This window comes from Kogia breviceps, chromosome 6 (genome assembly GCF_026419965.1).
Source record: "Kogia breviceps isolate mKogBre1 chromosome 6, mKogBre1 haplotype 1, whole genome shotgun sequence".
Taxonomy (NCBI): Eukaryota; Metazoa; Chordata; class Mammalia; order Artiodactyla; family Physeteridae; genus Kogia; species Kogia breviceps.
Window position 1 is genome coordinate 114475261 of NC_081315.1, and position 15079 is coordinate 114490339.

Sequence of the window (15079 nt, forward strand, 5' to 3'; positions counted from 1 at the left end):
AGAGAAAATCTTAGATTGCAGTCAAACAGAAGAGGCTTGGAACATGTGACATTAAAGAGCTATGTTTGCTTTGCCAGTTGAGACATGTTTCTTTTTCTAGTTAAAGTAATGACTTAGGGGTTATTCTAAGGGCACTTTGGAGATTGTGTTGCAGGAATGTTAGAGAGGAAATTTTGAGTGTGATTTGCCCATTTGACCTTAATTCCAGCATCTGATTTTTGGGGAAAAAGAATCTGTCATTAATTGACTACCTGTGATCCTCACCTGAATTTTATTTCTTGAGCTGCTAAACCATATGTGGATCCTAGTGGCCAGTGGACCAAATGTGGCCCAGACTTCTTGTCACTGATCCACGTGAAGGTCAGAGAAACAATGCTGACTTTTGTGATTAAACTATAGTGACAACAGACACATTCTTTCCTACAAATCAGTGTCTCATCTATTTCTGATGATGATGAGAAGATCATTCTAAAATAGACTACTAAAGATAGTCCACTTATTTTCTTTCTTTCCTGACCTGCTATTCACAGCAGGCTGTGAAGGTTGGTGTGTGCTGGCCACTGAGAACTCACATTACAGTGAAGTGGGTTGTCAGAAGGTGGGTCTGTCAAAAGGTGGGTCTGAAAATGAAGTTGGGAATCATTTTCCTCTAGTCTCAAGGTGGCTAAGTATTTTCTAATCTAATTTTTAGATGTAGAAGTGAAATTCTTTAGATACTTCTGAAGTATATGATATTATAGGTATAACTTTGACAAATTGTATTTCTTTACTAAGATTTAATCATAACATTTCTGTCCTAAGTGTGTATCCAAAGAAAGCATTTGTTGGCTTGACAGTAAACGCAGATTAAGTCCAGATTCCTCAGCCTTGTGCTCAAGGATAGTTGGGAATTGTAACTGTAACTGTATTGTAATTGCGTTCGGCTGCAAGTAACACTGACACAAAGACCAGTGTCCTAAATTACGTGGATGGCCATTTAGGGTTAATATTATGACTTCCAGCTTTGCCTCTTTTCTATTCTCAAGATTCACCTCATGATCACAAAGTAGCTGCTGTAGTTCAGCCATGACTTCCATATTCCAGGCTAGAAGACAGAGGAGCCACCTGTCAGCCACCTTTTTTTTTTTTTAACATTTTATTGGAGTATAATTGCTTTACAATGGTGTGTTAGTTTCTGCTTTATAACATAGTGAATCAGTTATACATATACATATATCCCCATATCTCCTCCCTCTTGCATCTCTGTCCCACCCTCACTATCCCACCCCTCTAGGTGGTCACAAAGCAGGAGCTGACCTCCCTGTGCTATGTGGCTGCTTCCCACTAGCTATCTATTTTACGTTTGGTAGTGTATATATGTCCATGCCACTCTCTCACTTTGTCCCAGCTTACCCTGCCCCCTCCCCATGTCCTCAAGTCCATTCTCTACGTCTGCGTCTTTATTCCTGTCCTGCCCCCAGGTTCTCCATAACCAATTTTTTTTTTTTTTTAGATTCGGTATATATGTGTTAGCATATGGTATTTGTTTTTCTCTTTCTGACTTACTTCACTCTGTATGACAGACTCACCTTTTTCAGTAGCTTTTAAGTTCCAAAAGCCCCACCCAATAACTTCTGATTACATACAATCAACCAGAATTTAGTCGCTTGGCTACCCAAATGTGTCAGGGAGGATAGGGAATGTAATTTTCCACTGCTGACTCATTATCCACTCCAAAAAAAAAAAGCCATTCTGTTTTCAAGAAGGGAAAAATAGATGCTAGTAAGCACCCAGCAGTTTCTGCCACCAGTGCCTTTTATGACCTGCATTAGCCCTGTCTTTTGCTCCCATCTGCTGTTCTAAGCACTTTGTACTGTAGCTCCACCAGAGCTCTGGTGCTCCCTGAGAACTCCCTTCATTGTCCTTCCCCTATCCTTTGCTCATAGTTTGAAAAGCTTTGTCTCCCATCCCAACTATCTCTGCCTCTTACCTCTAAGGCGTTGCTCAGATCACATTTCCTTTTTTTTAAACATCTTTATTGCAGTATAATTGCTTTACAATGGTGTGTTAGTTTCTGCTTTATTACAAAGTGAGTCAGTTATACATATACATATGTTCCCATATCTCTTCCCTCTTACGTCTCCCTCCCTCCCTCCCTCCCTATCCCTCCCCCCTAGGTGGCCACAAACCGCCAAGCTGATCTCCCTGTGCTATGCAGCTGCGTCGCACTATTTTACATTTGGTAGTGTATATATGCCCATGCCACTCTCTCACTTTGTCACAGCTTACCCTTCCCCCTCCCCATATCCTCAAGTCCATTCTCTAGTAGGTCTGTGTCTTTATTCCGGTCTTACCCCTAGGTTCTTCATGACCTTTTTTTTTTTTTTCTTAGATTCCATATATATGTGTTCGCATACGGTATTTGTTTTTCTCTTTCTGACTTACTTCACTCTGTATGACAGACTCGAGGTCCATCCACCTCACTACAAATAACTCAATTTCATTTCTTTTTATGGCTGAGGAATGTTCCATTGTATATATGAGCCACATCTTCTTTATCCATTCATCTGTCGACGGACACTTAGGTTGCTTCCATGTCCTGGCTATTGTAAATAGAGCTGCAATGAGCATATTGGTACATGACTCTTTTTGACCTCAGTCACAGTTATGATCTGCCCCTCCCCCCTTCTTTTATCTCATCTCTCTATCATAGCCCTTGTTAACTTTCAGCCAGTGTATGAAAGTTTCACAGTTAATTTTCAAATCCTCTGTGATTCCTTCATCACCCTCACTTGCCTAGCAGAATAATTGCATGTATTAAATATTCAGTTCATGTTTATTGGACTGAACGTCACATTGCAGACCTAATGCCAGCAAGATAATAGGAGATAGTCTTTTGTGCAACCGTTTTCAAAGGGTGTTCTTTTTGTAAGAGAAAAAAAGTTGGTTACATCAGCATTGTGAGTATCCTATTCCATTTAATCCCTGTTGGCTAATATATAGGTCATTGGTTACTTCAGTGAATAGTCTGCTGGGTAGACGTGCAAACAGCAGTTCGTTTGAAAATACTGGCTCCCTAAACATGTAAGAAACATTAACAAGCTGGGTCTCTTGGAATGAGGGCATTTAATGTGCCCCAGATTGGGACACTCCACTGAGAACAAACAGTGAGAAAGGGAGGGTGACAATAAAAACCTTTGTTCCTGAAAAGCACCTGAAAGTACTATAAATGGATGATCTTCAAGCTGGTCAGTGGGTCAAAAGGCAACACAGCCTAAGCGCCTTATATTTGTTTCATAAATAAACTTTTTCATGATTTTTAGTGGTACTTTCTAAACTTCTTTTTCATGTTTTTGAGATGTTTTCAAATTCCAGTTATTTAGGGAGGTTATTACCTAGACTTGCATTTAATTACTTTGAGGTGTTTACTTTTTCTTTATTTTCTTTTTCTTTTTAAAAAATTTATTTTATTCAAGTGTAGTTGATATACTACTTTTTCTTTTTAAATATGGCCCTTTGGATGCCTCTGTGATAGCCTGATTCATTCAGGTTGTATTCATATATAATTGTTAAAATTTATGGAACATCTCTTTTTAAGATTAAAGAAATGTCTTTCTAACTTGCATTTCTTGGTGATTGGGTCTGGAAATTACATAAAACGTGGCTTATTTCTGGGACTTGTTTTTAAAACTGCATATAAACCATCTACCGGGTATATAATTGGCTGAAGCATCATACTGGAAGGCCTTCCTAGGTAGTGCATTTCTTCTCACAGATCTGAACAGAATTGTTTCCTATTGGATGTCATGCCATATCTAAAATCAGATTTTTATGAATTTCCCCATTGCATTTCTCTACCATTTACACTCTGCTCACCCTTTCTCTCTGCAAACTTTTGCATTAAATACCTACAGAGCAGCAGTAAGGATGAATCACGGTACAGGGTCCAGCTGGGGTGACAAATATACAGGCAGGAAAGGCCTGAAAGTAAGGCTGGCAACTAAGCCTGTGGAGTGCCAGGCGAGGGAAGGGTTGGTGAGAGTTGAATGAGGAAACGTAGACAACACCAAAAATAACATGCACCTCAGCTTCACAGGAGGGTTAGGGTTTTGAAGGGAATGTTTGAGAATTGTCCGAAAATGGGAGCATCTCCCAGAATGGAGAAAAGCATGGGCTAATGTGAGAGGACACAGGTGTCAGGGACTGGAGAACACGGGGTCACCGTTGACCCCACTCCACCTGGTCTTCAAGACCCGTCTGCTCTTCACTCAGCGGTTACTGAAGCCCATCCCTTCCTGTCCCAAGAACAAACCCTGCCTTCTGCATGTCAGACTCCAGTCTCTCCTACGTATCATCACCGTGCTCATGTTCTCAGAGTTTTTATTTAATCAGGTAATCCTCCTGATGATGATGAAGTTTTCATTTATAGATAAAGTATATAATCCTCAATCTAAAACTTGGGGAACATCATTGTCTGGTAGCACTCACCTATGATTGTCCACCTCTCACTCTCCCCCCAGCATTTACCCATCTCTTTAGCTTGACAGGCCTCCTCAGTGTCCTCTAAATAAATGATGGCCTGTTTGGCTCTACAGTTCTCAATACCTTGGATGGTCCGCTCTCTTCTCTGTCTACCCTGGCTTCAAGATCCAACTCAAGATCTCTTCTTCGAGGTTTTCTGTGCAACGCTATATGGATATGCTGGTGTGATGATTTCTTCACAAATTTCATATGTGCCACCAATTTTGCTCATAAATAAATATTGCCTTGAATTTAAAGCATGATTGTTTTGTCTCTTCGTCTAGACTGTAAGCTCTTTGAGGCCAGTGACCACACTATACAATTATTTTTCATCTATTTTAGTATCTGGTGTAGCACGATACGTGTATTTGGTATAGAGCGATTTCTCAATCTGACACCATCGTGTTTTGGGCTGGATAATTTGTTTTTGTCAGGGGCTATCTGAGCATTGTAGGATGTTTAGCGGCATCCCAGTATTCTACCCACTAGATGCCAGTAGCACCCTCTTCCCAGTGTGACAATAAAAAATGTCTCCATTTGTGCTAAATGCCCCATACATAGGCAGCAAAAATACCCCCTGCTGAGAATCACTGTATAAACAGAATAAGTTCTAACCAGTATCTTGTTAGGAATTGAAGACTGTGAAAAGATCTGAGTGATGATGATTTATAGCATTTTGGGGTCTTGAAGGAAGACAAACTCAGTTGATGGAAGACTGGAAATGTAAAATAGAACTTTCTATTTTCTGTGATAGGCTGTAGAAAGTGTATTATAGATTGATGAGCAATTACGATGCAACTTAAGGTTAAGAATGGGAAAAATGACAAGTATTCTTGAGTTGAGGTTTCAAAAATATTTAGTTTCAGTTTTTATTTCATTTTGAACCATTTTATTCTTGGAAATACCATTTCCAATAAAATATTATTTAATTGGAAATTTATTTTATTTATTTTTTTTTTTGCGGTATGCGGGCCTCTCACTGTTGTGGCCTCTCCCGTTGCGGAGCACAGGCTCCGGACGCGCAGGCCTAGTGGCCGTGGCTCACGGGCTTAGTTGCTCCGCGGCATGTGGGATCTTCCCGGACCAGGGCACGAACCCGAGTCTCCTGCATCGGCAGGCGAATTCTCAACCACTGCGCCACCAGGGAAGCCCCTAATTGGAAATTTATTTGGAGTTCATACTTAACCGATATCTTTGGATTAAGAACTATGTTTTCAAGCATATTTGAGAAAATGATTTTGAAAGTATGGGTGCAGGTTATTATAAAGTGATAACTATTGACAAACATCAGTTGTGTTTATGCATAGTTTTCCAATTTTTCTTCTATTTGGCTATTTGAATATTGTCCTCAAGTTTAGCAAAATTTTCAGCCCCAAGCAATACACCACACACACACACACACACACACACACACACACACACGCAAAACACATGTGTGTGAGTCTGTAGTCTAGACAATGTTTACTGCTCCGGGACAAAATGATCTTGTATATTACTCTATTGTATAAGTTCTTAGTTTTTTCTTTTATTATCAAACTAGTACATGACGTAGATTCTACTTGGTTGACATGCTGCTGACCTAGAAATAATGCATGATATCCTTTTTTCACAGCTGTGTGCCAGCCACAGTGCAAACACGGTGAATGCATCGGACCAAACAAGTGCAAGTGTCATCCTGGATATGCCGGCAAAACCTGCAATCAAGGTAGGGAAACTGTGTGACACAAGTAAACAGTCATAAGCCCTCTCTACTCCTGCCTGATATAAAAATTTAAGTTCTCATGCAAACCACTTTTCTATAACTATTGTCACCAAATATATGAGATGCTATTTTGCTGAAAGACAAAAATATAATAAGGGTAACTCTTTTAAAATCTATTTAATTGGAGTGCAATCAAAATAATTTTATACCCTTATTCACTATTAATAATGAAAATGGATTTTGAAAAAGAGAATTGCAGCATCAGTAACCTTAGAAGCCTTAACATTCTGCACCTCCTTGTTCTTCCACTAACTAGTTGGGAAGCTTTGGCAAATTGATAGCCTCCTTGGATCTCTGTTAGATGAAAACACTTTAATACTCAGTCAGGTAGGAGGTTTGGCTTGAAATTTTGAGGTCCCTTCCAACTCTGAGCTCTTTGATCTTTGTGATTAAATTCCCTTCAACTGTTGACCAGTTTGTAATGTTCCTCTGAGAAGGACTTTGATTAACTTAGCAAGTTATTTTTAATTGGCATCAGATGCTTATAAAAGCAAATCATTATTTAGCCTTCACAGTGCTTGGGTATTTTACATATATTATCTATTTTCATCACTACAATAGCATTAGGAGGTAGAGTGTTATTTATTATAATAAGCTATAAATAATATTTCATTTTTCATTTGAAGAGACATCAGGGATATTCAGTGTCTTGTCCAAGTTCACAAAAGTAGTTGGTAAAAGATCTGCTATGTCAACTTAGAGCAATTGTCTGTATAACTCCTGTTCTTTCTACCAGTGTGGTTTTGGATGAAGAAAACGTCATTGGAAATGTGATCCTCTGACACATACTTCATTACAAGGCTGAGAAGACTTGTCTTTTTAATTAATTTTAACCGAAAACTTTCTACTATTGGGTGTTAAAAAGAAAAAAACAGAAATAAAGAAAAGATAGAGTTAGATTTCACTAGAAAGATGCAAGGATAGAAGAGTAAAATTTATCACTTATTCCTTAAAGTAATATTCCCTAGCATTTAAAAAAATCTATTTATTTATTTGACTGTGTTGGATCTTCATTGCTGTGTGCGACTTTCTCTAGTTGCAGCGAGCAGGTGCTACTCTTCGTTGCGGTGCACGGGCTTCTCATTGCAGTGGCTTCTCTTGTTGCGGAGCACGGGTTCTACGGCACGTGCGCTTCCATAGTTGTGGTGCATGGGCTTAGTTGCTCCGTGGCATGTGGGATCTTCCTGGACCAGGGATCGAACCTGTGTCCCCTGCATTGGCAGGCGGATTCTTTACTGCACCTCCAGGGAAGTCCTTTTCCTAGCATTTTAAATGTCAAATGAAAGAGTTATGTAGGGTCTAACTGCCCCATACATACATAGTTGACCTCACCTGATACAGAAATAATCTTTTTGAAATACTCTTATTCTTCAGTATCTGATACTCCTTTAAGTGTGTCATGTAAACTTGTGATTTATAGACATAGTTTTCACAAGAATTAGGAACACTGAAATTTGAAAGTATATGTAATTGTTCCTGAACTACCAGATGAAATCCATGTTCGTAAAATGTGACGTGTCCAATGGTAGGACAAGCTGTTTATTCTAAAGTGTGCTCTTTAGTATCAGCTACTTGACTGATAGTTGATATTTTCCAAAGTTTCTTTTCTATCTTATAATATATTTTTTAACTTGGAATTTACCTAACATATGTGGGTATGTATTTTCAAAATAAGTGGGGTAGTATTTTCAAAATAAGTGGGGTTCTTATTATCTCAGTTCACTCTTTTAAAAACCCATTTGATTCTTCCTCTCCAGTGTAAGTTCTCAAGCAGCAGCATGTTCAGTTCTGATTATTGTGTTGTCAGTGTTCATCTGAGAGTGCCAGCATGCTTCTTTTTTTTAAGTGCTGAACATAAACCATCAAAGGTTCCCTTAATATGTCACCACCATAAAACTTTGTTGTCCTGAAGCCAGGAATGTATACATAGAAGACTTTTTTTTTTTTTTTTTGTGGTACGCGGGCCTCTCACTGTTGTGGCCTCTCCCATTGCGGAGCACAGGCTCTGGACGCGCAGGCTCAGTGGCCATGGCTTACGGGCCCAGCTGCTCCGTGGCATGTGGCATCTTCCCGGACTGGGGCACGAACCCGTGTCCCCTGCATCGGCAGGTGGATTCTCAACCACTGCACCACCAGGGAAGCCCTAGAAGACTTATTAAAAGAAGCCACTGTTGAGATTACAGAGAAATTCATTTAAATTTATTTGCAGGAACTACATCAACTTTAATGTGCTTCAGAGACTAAAACTATCATTGGAACATGGATCCATCTCTGGGTATCTCTTATTTTTCAGAAAACCAGTTTACCATGTACTTTACCCTGCAATACATACCCATTTCTCTTAAGAAAAATCGAAATATACTGAGTTGAAATCTTGCCTCCCCAAACTAAATATAGTTAGGGGGAAGAGGATTTTATTAGTGGCAAAATGGGATTTGTCACCTGTAAAAATAGTGCTGCCACTGAAGATGTAATTTCAGGTTCAGTCTTGTCTATAAAACTCCAGTCCATAGTAAAACCTATGTGTTTTAATCATCTCTTTCTTTTCCTTCCTTACCATAAAAGCAATCGTGGCAAGTTCCTGATGGGAAGGTTTGTGTTCTTTGAGAGCAGGAACCCTTTGTGGGGTCCCTCTGATTTCTAGGTTCCCGAAAACTTTTATCAAAATGATTTGCAGATGATAAGTGCATATTAAATATTTGCTTAGTGACTGTTTCATATAATGGCTCTTGGTCCTGAACACCATAGGAACGGGAAAGAGTCCCATGGAGTTATCTGGTATAGCTCCTTAGTCTCTGAATCCATGGACTATCTGTCAGAGTGAGAGAGGCAGCCAGGAGTGAGCCAGGTAAGTGGGAGAGCTGTCCAGAGGCCCCCAGAAACGTTATTAGATCAAATTGTCTGTATCTGCTACATAACAAATGAACTTATACAGTTTTTTATCCAGACCATACATTTTAATAAAATGGAAAACATGCCTCAGAAATATGGGAAATCGGGCTTCCCTGGTGGCGCAGTGGTTGAGAGTCCGCCTGCCGATGCAGGGGACGCGGGTTCGTGCCCCGGTCCGGGAGGATCCCACATGCCGCGGAGCGGCTGGGCCCGTGAGCCATGGCCGCTGAGCCTGCGCGTCCGGAGCCTGTGCTCCGCAGCGGGAAAAAAAAAAAAAAAAAAAAAAAAAAAAAGAAATATGGGAAATCAAATAGGTTTCTTTTTTCTTTTTTTTAAATTTAAGCACAGAGGTTTTGGTGTGGAGGGGGTTGTTTGTCTTGGATTTTTTTTTTTTTTTTTTTGGCCATGCCACGAGGCATGTGGGATCTTAGTTCCCCGACTAGGGATCAAACCTGTGCCCCCTGCAGTGGAAGTGTGGAGTCTTAACCAATGGACAGTCAGGGAAGTCCCTAGTTTCTTTTTTCTTGAGGAGAGAAATGTTAAGAAGAGGTATACTTGAAATAGTTAATTTCCACAGAACTGGAAATTAACATTTGATTAAAAGTAGGTTTTGGTATGAGGCAAAAATTGTATCCGCTAAAAATTGTGTTGCGAGCTGTGTGCTTTAGGAACCCACCCCCTGGGAACTTGCTTGGCTGAGTGAACAGCTTGAGTAGATGAGTGCTTTCAGAGCTGCCTGGGGAGCTGCTGGACTAGCAGGGCAGGCCCACTGTGGAACTGGCTTAAGTTAGCAGACTTGTTACAAGATTAGTGTGAATCTGCTGGTGATGGCTTTTGCTTGCCTCCGAGTTATTCTCTGGATTTGCCATAGCCAGATCATGTATGAAATCATGGCCTTGGACTGACCATATTCTGTAAGGCAGTGCCTTTCACGGTAGATGAAATTCTAACCTGAACTCTGGCAAGATTTGCTTTTTCCCACCTTACATTCTCTGGTAATTCTAATTCATTCAGATTTCCCCCCTCCTTGAGTCTCTGTACCCATACAAATATCCTCAGCCAAAAAGAGATACTATTATAGATAATAATCTTTTTCATAACTTTCCCATTAGAGAATAATTTGGGGCATGTAATATACCATATCATTGCATATTTTCATGAAAGATATTCTTTTGAATTACAGCATGCTTTATAATAATTTCAGAAGAAACAATTTATAAATATCAATTATTAATGTTTTGACATGGTTTATGTTTCACATGTTGAATTCCTTATCCCAAGAAAAGAATCGGTATCTTATAGCACAGAACCAGACAATAAACTTTGGTGGAGCTAGTTAAGCCTCAGTTGATTGCTTTCCTTAGCACAATAGTCAAAGTGCTTTAACCCTAATATTAAGGGAGTTTCTTAAGGCCTTAGTTTTTGAACGATATGTGGTTTCAACCCCAGGAACCAACGTTCATTTAATTTGGAAGTTTAACTGGCTGTTAATAATATGAAGTCTTGAAACAGGATGGGATTGCCTTTTTGACTCTACTTTGGGTCTCACTCAACTTATAATATTTTGGTTAGGTAATAATGGCCACAGTAACCTTTTTTTGCAGAAAGCATCTTATGTATATTCTTCTCTTTTTTTTCCAGCCCCAGATATCTCAGTCCTATCCATCTTTGCATGGGGTGTCTTATGTATATTCTAATTAAATGTGACCTAAATGTGACATAAGTTCTTACACTTGAATTAAAACATCCATGATCTATTGTGTTATTTATTTAAATGAGATCTTTATGCAAATCATAAATTTGCATAATTCTGGAGTGTTTTAAACTATTGGACAACATAATAATATAGGAAAAGATTTTAAATTGGTCCTGTAAGACCTAGGTGTACCTAAACAGAGCAGGTTGATAATACTGAGTTTTTATATAATCTGTTTTTTTGAGTTCTCTGTCTGTGTTGATGACTAAAATCATCTTTTGAAAAAGGACCATCTCCTTTTTGGTGCTTAAAAAAATTGATATGAGGATGTACGTGGATGTTAACTTATAATGTTTGTGTGTTCTTGGGACACAAAATAGCAGTGATAAATTTTAAGGAACATAGAAATTAAAATTAAAAAAGAAACCAGAAGAACTAGAAACTAATTTTTGTAAAGTATCTAAAGCATTCTTTTTGAACTCCACTAACTTTATATAATTGTTTAATATACACTTATAAAGATTTTTAGGGCTAAAAATGACCACAGTTCAATGTTGCCTCTTATTACCTTCTTCCTGGTGTGAAGATGAACACTTCTACCCAACTCCTCTTGACCAAGGCAGTGAACAGCCTCTTTCACAACCCCTGGATCATCAAGCCACAAGTTTACCGTCAAGGGGTGAGCGTGCATTATTTCAGGTGGTCTGCTCCTCCCACCTGCACGGCTTCCTGCAGTGTTGTCACTTCTTGCCAATGTTCTGAAGACTCACCCCAGGAGTGCCTAGTCCTCCACATTGCTGCGCATGTGAAGCAAGCAGCAAGAATTGTCACCTGGTGCTGATTCTCTGTGCTCTACAAAGCCTGGAGCCTCCGCTATCCTTTCCCTGCCTCATGTATCCGTTGCTTTTCTTCTTCTTGTCTGGGTTTCAAAATGTTTTCTAAAAAATCAGATAACAAAATAACTTTTGTTTTCCTGTGTAGGTGAAGTCAGGAATTCCAAAGCACCTGAGATTGGGGTTTTGATGACTTTCGCTAAATAGATTTTAGAAGTGCTCAAGTCCTCTTCCCCACCACCACATTTGGGGTGTAGAGCTTTTAGGTCACTTGAAAATCAAACCATACATTGGCTTCCTTCTTTTGGTGAACATTTTGTGATACTAGAAAGCCTGAGTTCTGGTTCTAGCACAGTGCTGAAGTAGCTCAATGATTGAGAGGAAGTCTTAGCAAACCAGTTCGTAATAGAAGGAGAGTAATTCCTGCTCTCTTCACAGGGCTGGTGTGAGAATAGAAACAGCAAAAGTATCATTAGGCTGGAAGATTTTGTAGAAAAATTAGGTGGCTGTATGACTCTACAGTATTTCTAAAAGACTTTATTCCTCACTCACTCATAGATTTAGGAACTTAGAATAACTGAATTAAACTCATTTAAATTATTAATTACTGTTTCTGCTCATAGGGAACTTGATGCATTTGGATCAAGAAATTAGGACAATGGGATGAATTTCAGAATCATTGAAAATTTATTCTTTTTTCTTTTTAAAAATTTTTTATTGAAGTATAAAATTGAAAATTTAAAGAGTAAAAGTTATGGCAGTTGACATATTGAGATCTGTTTGCCTGTGACCTCCACTTGAGTCAGATAAAATGTAAAAAAAAAAGATTAGACTTCTGAGTCTAATTTTTTAGACTAATTTTTTGCACAGTTTAAGCCTCAAAGGGAAAAAAAAAAGTCCAAATTACATTAAATGAATGAAAGATTATTTTCCTTAAAAATCCATTGAGGGCTTCCCTGGTGGCGCAGTGGTTGAGAGTCTGCCTGCCGATGCAGGGGACGCGGGTTCGTGTCCCGGTCCGGGAGGATCCCACATGCCGCGGAGCGGCTGGGCCCGTGAGCCGTGGCCGCTGAACCTGCGCGCCCGGAGCCTGTGCTCCGCAACGGGAGAGGCCACAACAGTGAGAGGCTGCGTACCGCAAAAAAAAAAAAAAATCCAATGGGTTATCATACTCAGTTATTCGCTTCCAGATTTTCAAGCACTTTTCAGTGTCTGCATTCTAATACAATTTCTGATTCTTTTTTCTTCCTGAAGTGTAATTATAATGCTGCGCAGCTTGCATTTTTTGTTCTGAGCCGGCCCCTTCCCCTTCACCCCCAACCCAAGCTCCTGAATTCACCAACTTGCTTAAATATACTCCTGACTGGAATAGATGCTCTTTAAGAATTGTATATACAGCAATTTAAGCATTTGAATATAAGTGGTTTAATTGTAAAGTTCTGTCCTTGATGTAAGATAGGTACATGATAGAATTCATTAGTTTTTTATCATAGTTTCCTTATAATGTATGTTACATTACAAACTTCTAGAAAAAAGAGCAAGATTTAAGTAAATTTAAAGTAAAGACACTAAAGTTTTCTTTCCTACCTTCTCTTATCAACTTTTAAGATTGATTTGAGAAAGTGAGATCAAGAGTAATTTTCTTGTTCTCTACATTTTGCTTATTATTATAGGAGCATTTACTATAAATTGGAAGTGTCATTTTTGAATTTCTGACTTAACTTGAGAGTAATAAAACTGTCACTAGTCTATAATCCAAGACGTTTTGGGAGCAGCAAGTATTAACTCAATTTTATAAGGCATTTGGTCAATAGGAAAATAAGGTATAATAATCATAGACTAGAAACCCTGAAGAATATCGAGGAAAAAGTTCATCACCAGGGCACCAGATGCTTTTAATCTTTTGAAACTCCCTGCTTTAGCAAAGTTCTGCTATTTGGTAAAAATTGATCATTGTTGACTTATGGAATCCTATTTCATCGTTTCTGCAGTGGTTTTGTAAGGGTCAGTGGGAAGTTTTTAGGAGACACATGCGTGTGGCCAGGGGCAATGGTAGCAGTCACGGGGGACATCGACAGCAGCCAACTATCAGGGAGTGTCATCCCGCCCGTCACCAGCTGTTAGAATACAGCTTTCTCAAATTGCTTTCAGCCTATTTGGATACCTACGTGTCAGTTTATTAATAGTAAAATAGCCAACAAGCATCTCTACATTTGCCCACTGAATGCTGCATGTTTATTTCCTTTTCCATATTATTTCATAGATGATTCTCAGGTTGGTTTGGGTCTTTTTATTGGAATTATGACATCTTATCGATTTTACATTTCCTTTCAATTTCGTGATTCTGAATCCCAAAGTGCTTTTGCTTATGGGAAGGGAAAGATAAATTTGGATTGAAGACCACCAGCAACCCCAGTCTGGATCATAAAGACTCTCATAGCCATCCTAAGGGGCCCTTTATCAGCCTAGGCTGAGTGGCCTCAGCTTTAGTTCATGGCCATAGTGTCTGAAGAAATTTCCATCAGCGTAAATACGCCTTGTGTGTGAGCTGCCTGGAGCTATAAATATCTAACCAGTTCCCATCAGGAACACACCAAAGTTTCTGAGGCTTGTTAAGAATAAACTTAAGGGTTCTTAATTGACACATTTTATATCCATCAGTATCCTACCCTTGAGGTATAGAATTCAGTCTTACTCTGTTATTTGTTGTACTATTCTGTTATATTTCTGCTTAGTACAGAAGAATATTTAAAACACAAAGTCTTTCTCTAACAATGTATTCAGATTTAAATACTATTTACTATAATATCAATCAGGGATTTGTCAAAGCCAGATGTGAATCTGCAGGGACATATCAGGCATGATAGTTAACTCCTCTTAGAACATAAGAAAAGATTCCCTGACTCTAATTTTTAATAAATATTAAAATACAAGGTAGAAGAATATGAGAAGTGAAGTGAATACCCTTGACTGGACAAGAGAATATGAAGTTTGAAATTAAAGCATAGGAGATGATGAAGACATCTGGTTTATTTATGTAACCTCCACAGGCTTCACCCAGCTGGGGATCTGCTTACAGTTGTGTTAAGGTTAGAAAAAAGGCCAAGTTGGCAAGATTTAAATTTGGTTACATTTGAAAACAACTTGCAACTAGATATATCCTTATTTCTGGTTTGACGATATGGATCGGTAGATAATTAAATTATGCTAATCAGATGCTTATGCTGGCAGTGCAGACAAAATAAACATGTCATTTCTTGTTAATGAAGTCTATATTTTGGACATTACTGTTTCTGTGTATATTTGTCATGAGATTTATTTTCACTTGAGGCAATGTTCAACTTGAGTTGGAAAATTCTCAAGTGAAGTTTATTAACTCACTTCATATTGATATTT

The 15079-nt window shown here is 38.8% G+C and overlaps 1 protein-coding gene across 6 annotated transcripts in view; it reads left to right on the plus strand.

The window, feature by feature from the left end:
• The window catches only part of NPNT (nephronectin), a 78789-nt gene that overhangs the window by 26654 nt on the left and 37056 nt on the right, over nt 1-15079 (plus strand). For 3 of the 6 annotated variants that reach the window (XM_067036438.1, XM_067036437.1, XM_067036441.1), the window contains 2 exons: nt 6113-6205; nt 11437-11529. In XM_067036438.1, the coding sequence (XP_066892539.1) occupies nt 6113-6205; nt 11437-11529 (186 nt within the window). The remainder of the gene's footprint in view (nt 1-6112; nt 6206-11436; nt 11530-15079) is intronic. The other 3 variants (XM_067036440.1, XM_067036439.1, XM_067036442.1) reach the window with 1 other exon arrangement.